The sequence below is a fragment of the Lipotes vexillifer genome, unplaced genomic scaffold (assembly GCF_000442215.2).
Source record: "Lipotes vexillifer unplaced genomic scaffold, Lipotes_vexillifer_v1.1 scaffold443, whole genome shotgun sequence".
Taxonomy (NCBI): Eukaryota; Metazoa; Chordata; class Mammalia; order Artiodactyla; family Lipotidae; genus Lipotes; species Lipotes vexillifer.
This window is the reverse complement of record NW_006779163.1, coordinates 257480-264075: the sequence shown is the minus strand read 5'-3', so window position 1 is coordinate 264075 and position 6596 is coordinate 257480. Positions and strand designations below refer to the sequence as shown.

Genomic DNA, 6596 nt, shown 5'->3' with positions numbered 1-6596 from the left:
CCTCAGCGGCGGCGGGCAGGTAGACGGCTACCTGGTAACGTGGGCCTGGCCCGGGAGGCTTTGGCGCGCGCAGCCAGCCCCGGCCACGCCACGGACCGAGGGACTCGGGCAGGGGCGGCCGCCGGCGGGACGGGAGGCTGGGCGAGGGGCCTCCGCCCGCTCACCATGGTCGAGGGACGCTTCTCCAAGTTTCTGAAGAAACTCGCCTTCTCGGGCGGGGGCCACCAGTACCAGCTGCTGGAGAGGGGCGAGTTGGAAACCTTGGTGAGTCCGGGCGCGGGGCGTGAGACCCGACACCCCCACCCCCAAGAGCCCGTCCGCGCGCTGCGGGCTGTGTTCCTCCAGCTCGCCCGCCTCCCCCTGGTTCTAGAAAGAAGGTGTCTTCATAGCAACGCCAGCTCGCGTTTCTGTTTTGCGCCCGGCGCTCGCCTTTTAACCCTCGCCTGCCAGCCCATTTTGCGGACTCGAAACTGAGGCCGAGACAGGGGAAATATGTCCCTTAAGGGACACGCGGCTAGCAAATGACCCAGCTAGGAACCTAACTTTGGTTTCTCTGACTCCAGAAAATTTAAATTACCGGGTCTCCACACCAGGTTGCTATCCGGATTTTTTAAAGTGACGGGGGGGGGGGGGGGGGGCGATTAGAGCGACATAAAAAACAAAAACTGTTGTGCAAATGTTTTAGCATGAATAGTAGCAATAATGGTGGAAATCAAGGTAAGAGTGGCCATGCCTACCACCTTTGTTTCCCACATCTCCAGAGACGCTTTAAAAAAAAACACCCAGATTTGTGTGTTGACTTTGCAGCCTCCAGGGGACCCTCTAGGATAAGCCAATGGGATTCTAGGGCCAGGGGAGCTTTTACCAGCAGAGAAACTGACAAAGCTGCCCCCAAAAGCCCTTCCTTCCTTCCATGTGGAGGACCCAGAGATGAAGCAGGGTCAAGGGGTGACCCCCAACTTTCTCCGTAGCTTGTAAGCAGAACTCAGTGCGTGATACAAGAGCAGAGAGCATGGAATTTCTGCAAAAGCATCTCTGGGTCAGTGCACTTTTTAAAATGTAATCAGTTAAAAATAAAATTCCTGATGTGGAACTCTGGAGGTGCTCGTGGCCTTTCCACGGCCGAAGGGAAACCTCAAGGTAAGTTTACTTTTTTTTTTTTTAATTTATTTTTTGCGCTACGCGGGCCTCCCACTGCTGTGGCCTCTCCCGTTGCGGAGCACAGGCTCCGGACGCGCGGGCTCAGCGGCCATGGCTCACGTGCCCAGCCGCTCCGCGGCACGTGGGATCTTCCTGGACCGGGGCACGAACCCATGTCCCCTGCATCAGCAGGCGGACTCTCAACCACTGTGCCACCAGGGAAGCCCTAAATTTACTTTTTACTGAAAGAGGTCAGCTGGAAAAACTTGACAACAGTCAAAACATTTTGGTTGTATGGGTCTTAGTATTTGTGCATTTAAAAAACTAGTATTTTACAAATGGATGCTAACGTGAGAATTCTGGTGCTAGGGTGGTAGACCACGGTGCCGTGTAACTAGCGGTTCTCAGATAATCTCAATTATTCTGAAGCGACATGTATGTTAACCATGGATTGGATGCAGAGTTCCAATATTTTGCCGAAATCCATTTCTCTCCCTATATGCCACATAACTCATTCTGCTGAAGGAGTTTGAAGTGAGTTTGCCAACGTGGTTGCCTGTTCTATGTTACTTTGTCTATTTTCTTTTCTTTCCATCTTTTGATTTTTGCATCAAACAAAACACTCCTGTATTTTTCAAACACTCCTGATATAGTTGCTTACGGTCCGATTTTATGGGATGTCCAGGTTTGCCAAGTATCCAGGTGTGCCACGTGTGCCAGGTATGGGGATGATGTATCATGAATAGAGATGCTGGGGCGAATTTGATCTCTGCACCAAAGTGGGCTTCATGCCCCCAGAGGGGCCCTCGAGAGTGGGACAGGTCTTCAACCCGTATATAGGTATGCGGTGGCAGGGGCTTGCCCACCTGGTGTGGTCGGGATGTTCTCAGCTGCACCCCGAAGGGTGTGTGACGACTCAGCAGTGTGGACGTGGGGCGAGACAGGAGACCCAGGCAGCCAGCTGCAAAGGCTGGCAGAGAAACAAAGTATCCTGTCTTTAAAGGCAGTTCATCAAACCCAGGAAATTGAAATAAAGATAAATGGGGAGTGTGATGAGGGGGGAGACCGGCGGGGCCAGGTGACCTGCTTCCTGCCAGCTCAGCTGACGGTCTTTGCTCTCAAACTTACATCCTCCAATCTGAGCTCTTTTTTTTTTTTTTCCTCAGAAACATTTGAAAAAGAAGCAAAGTTTGCTTACCGTGGTCATTTCCATAATAGTAATTCTCTTTCATGAGCACTTGTTGTAGGTGGTGTCCTAGGCAGGCTCTGAACCTCCCCGCCCCTTCGCTGAGTCACCTCAGTTATAATACTAATTATTAATTGAGAACTTGCTGTGTCTCTTCATCCCTAGTTGAGTTGTGTTATTGTACCGGTGTGTTAGATGAGGCTGCTGAGGCGTTCATGTCGGCCAGGTGGTAAGGATATAGTTGTATCCAAAACAGAGTTCATGGGGGAGGCTGACAGCAGAGACGCCAAGAGAAGTTTAATTTAAGATCCAACCGTCTTAAATGGCAGAGTGACTGGGCAGGGGATAGGTGGTTGACACAGGGATGGGGGAGGACCCAGAGTTAGGAGCTTCTGAGGCTGAATCAGCACAGTTCTTACGGCTCCGCAGACGGTTCATTCTTGCTGCATTTCCAGTGTCATGAAAAGAAAAATGTATGGGAGATCCCCTTTCATTACTGGAAAAAAGCTCTCTCTGCTGATCTGAGCTTTGGACAAGGAAAACGTTGGACCAGAAATTCCTGCTTCCCAGATGACCCAGTACCAGCTCAGGAAGTTATCTTTGACCCTCAGGGCTCCCTTCTCTTAACGGAGACTGGCACGGCTCCATCATGTGCCGCCTTCCCTGTTGTGAACTGATCCACCTTCCTGGGGCTCTGCAGGGTGAAGCCTGGCTTCCAGCAGACCTGTGTCTTGGTTATTCATTCAGCCCGGATTCATGGAGCATCTATCCTGTGTTAGGGTGGTGCTGCACACCAGGGATGGAGTGGAGAAAAAGATGCACACACTCCCTGCCCTCGTGGCACCCTGTCTGGTGGGCAGAGGTGGGTCCCAAACTACAGATCATAGTCGACTGTTGAATGAGGAGGGTTGTTTAAGACTCATAGGAATGGCATAGACTAGGGTGAGTGGGAAGGGCAGAGTTGATGGAGAGTTCTAGGCAGAAGGGAGTGAGGTGCAAGGGTTAGTGGGAGAGGTTGAGGCTGCCGAGGTGGACCACACAGAGCCTTTGCGCTTTGTAAAGAGTTTGGGCTCCATCCATAGAGCAACAGGGAATCACCGACAGGTTTTACGTTGGGGCATGATAGTCGTTCATTTATTCAAAGATGTGCCGAACATGAGGAATGCACTAAACAGAGCAGACACAGTCAGATTTGCGTTTTTAAGAGATCACACTTGGGTTGCAGGAAGAGGAGTTCTGAGGTTTACACAAACACACACACACACACACACACACACACACATCATTGGTGTCTCTCAAAATTTAGCAATATATGGCCTCTTTTTTTTTTGAATTTTATTTTGGTTTTATTTATTTATTTTTACTTTTTGGCTGTGTTGGGTCTTTGTTGCTGCGCGCGGGCTTTCTCTAGTGGCGGCGAGCAGGGGCTACTCTTCGTTGCGGTGCGTGGGCTTCTCATTGCTGTGGCTTCTCTTGCTGTGGACCCTGGGCTCTAGGCGCACAGGCTTCAGTAGCTGTGGCTCGCGGGCTCTAGAGCACAGGCTCAGTAGTTGCGTGCACGGGCTTAGTTGCTCCGCGGCGTGTGGGATCTTCCCGGGCCAGGGCTCGAACCCGTGTCCCCTGCCTTGGCAGGCGGATTCTTAACCACTGTGGCACCAGGGAAGCCCATTATATGTCATCTTGAAGAAATGTATTGGAAGCCCCCAGTGTTGTCTTAAATTATTTGTATCAAAATGTGACTTAGCTAAGTAGAAGCCTAAAATTTGCAACAAACATAGCCATGTGCTTAAAACTCAATAAAAGCGAACTACATTTATAATAAAATTATGAATTACACATGTAGCAACTGCATTTTGATGTGACTGGTGATGTATCATTAAAAGTCAACCAGTCGGGCTTCCCTGGTGGCGCAGTGGTTGAGAGTCCGCCTGCCGATGCAGGGGACACGGCTTCGTGCCCCGGTCCAGGAAGATCCCACATGCCACGGAGCTGCTGGGCCTGTGAGCCATGGCCGCTGAGCCTGCGCGTCAGGAGCCTGTGCTCCGCAACGGGAGAGGCCACAACGGTGAGAGGCCCGCGTACCGCAAAAAACAAAACAAAACAACAACAACAACAACAAAAGTCAACCAGTGACGTCGAATGATTGTGTTCATTGTGGATTGCTATGTAACAGATCACTCCCAAATGCAGCAGCTGGAAACAACAAATGTTGATTCTCTCCCAGTTTCTTTGGGTCGCAGATCTGGGGGATGCTCCAGGTATCTCGTGAGGTGGCCGTCCAGCTCTCGCCAGAGCTGTGGTCTCATCTGAAGGCTCTCTGGGAGGAAGGGGAGAGAATCCCCTTCCAAGCTCCCTCTTGTGACTGTTGGCGGGTCTCTGGTCCTGGCTACATGGGCCTCTCCAAGGGGCAGCCTCGCGGCTGCCTCGTGGCTCAGTAGCTGGCTTCCCCAAGGAAGAGTGATCCTTTTTATAACCCAGTTTTGGAAGTGATAGCTCCTCATTTGTGGCATGTTCTGTTCATTGGAAGGAGTCTAGATCTAGCTGGTTCTCAAGAGATGGGGATTACACAAGGATGTCATTAAGTGGAGGCAGGGTGCTCGGGGGCGTCTTAGAGCCTGCCGACCACAGTGGTAGAAAGGAATAGTTCCTTAAATGACAGAACCACACCTGGCACAAAGTCTGCTACACAGCTGTCTCGCGTTAGCGTTTTTAGTAGTCCTGAGGTCCAGTCTTTATTTAGACTCTCTTTAATTTTGATCTTGATAAAGCTCATACTGGGAATGTCTAATTACCTGCATATGTAGAAAACGTCATTTACATTGATCAAGAATGTGTTTGCTAGATTAGGACCACCCACATCATACTTGACCCCAGCTGCCGGCAGGCAGCCCGTGAATGCCAGTTTGAAAGGCTCTCATTTGATAACCATAGAACCGGCTGGCTCACTTGACGATAAGGTGAGTGTCAGGCATTGTGGAAGGGATGTTTCTTCACTGTGTGTGATGACCATACTTGGTGCACATCACCTGTGGCAAGTAGCTGTGTGCAGAGGCTGGGTTCGTGTACGGCCTCGCTTGCAACAAGACGACACTCTTCAAAAGTGAGACGTTTTAAAGCTGATGCGCCGATGTCAGCACCGCCTGCTGTGCGATGGCTCCGTTCTCCTGCCATTTCTTCTCTCTGAGCCCCTGAGAAACTTGCATCCCTTCATTGTGTCACCTGATTGTTGGCATAGATGCACGTGTGGCACTAGGGTCGCATCACGGCTCTTCATTATAAACTGGCCACCCGAAGGTCTATATTATATATTATAGTAGGCTAATTATTAAAACACATATTCAGAGTTTGGAAGATCTCAGAAAACTTGTGGACTCTTGAGAGTACGTCTGAAGATGCCCTGTTAGAAACCCTGCCCCAGTCCAGTGTCATGAGCCTTATTATTAAGGATAACGGATCCTAGCTCCCCGAGCTCCTGAGGGGAGGGGAGGAGCAGGTGTGCAGGCGGCCGTTTTCTCCCCGTGTCCTCACCTGGTCTTTCCTCTGTGTCCTAATCTCCTCTTCCTACAAGGTCACCAGTCACATTGGATTCGAGCCCATCCTAATGACCTCATTTTAACTTAACCGCCTCTTCAAAGACCCTGTCTCCAAACACAGTCACAATCTGAGGTGCTGGGGGTTAGGGCTTCAGCACAGGCATTTGGGGGGAGCACAATTCAGCCTGTAACACTATGTTCCTTGCAGAAAATATCTGGGTGGGTATTTGGAGTGGGGAGAAAGCTGTGGGTCACACTGGGGAAATATGTAACCTTCTGTGGAGGTTGCAGACACTGTGAAGGGTGTGTTGATCGACCCCACCAGTGTGCCCCAAATCCCTGGAATTGGCTTGTGTTCTTCCAGCTCGTCTTGCCCGTGAACTTCCCGTGGGCAGGGAGCAGAGCCCAGCAGAGCACGTGTCTGAGCCAACTTGAAACTCAAGTACATGCCAAGGAAGACGTGCTCAAAGTTCATGATGCTGGAGTCCCCGGGGTAAGGGAGACTTGAAACATCTAGAATAAAGTCAGGCACTACCCATAAGTATTCTTTATATTTCAAACCACTGAAACCAGACTACTGTGGTCGGGATCTGGTAGATTTACAGCTGACACACAGGATCAAGCCGTGCACATCTCAGGATCACCCCGTGTACATCTCAGGATCCTCCGGTCTGTGCCTCTCCAGTAACGCTGAATCTGGGGGACCTTGTGGGTATGGGGGAAAGAATATTGGCCTA

At 50.7% G+C, this 6596-nt stretch overlaps 1 protein-coding gene across 1 annotated transcript in view; it reads left to right on the top strand.

Moving 5' to 3' along the window:
• The first annotated feature begins 165 nt into the window (after positions 1-165).
• Positions 166-6596, top strand: part of ATP2C2 (ATPase secretory pathway Ca2+ transporting 2) — an 80740-nt gene continuing 74309 nt past the window's right edge. The window contains exon 1 of the mRNA XM_007452518.1: positions 166-264. Within this exon, the coding sequence (XP_007452580.1) occupies positions 166-264 (99 nt within the window). The remainder of the gene's footprint in view (positions 265-6596) is intronic.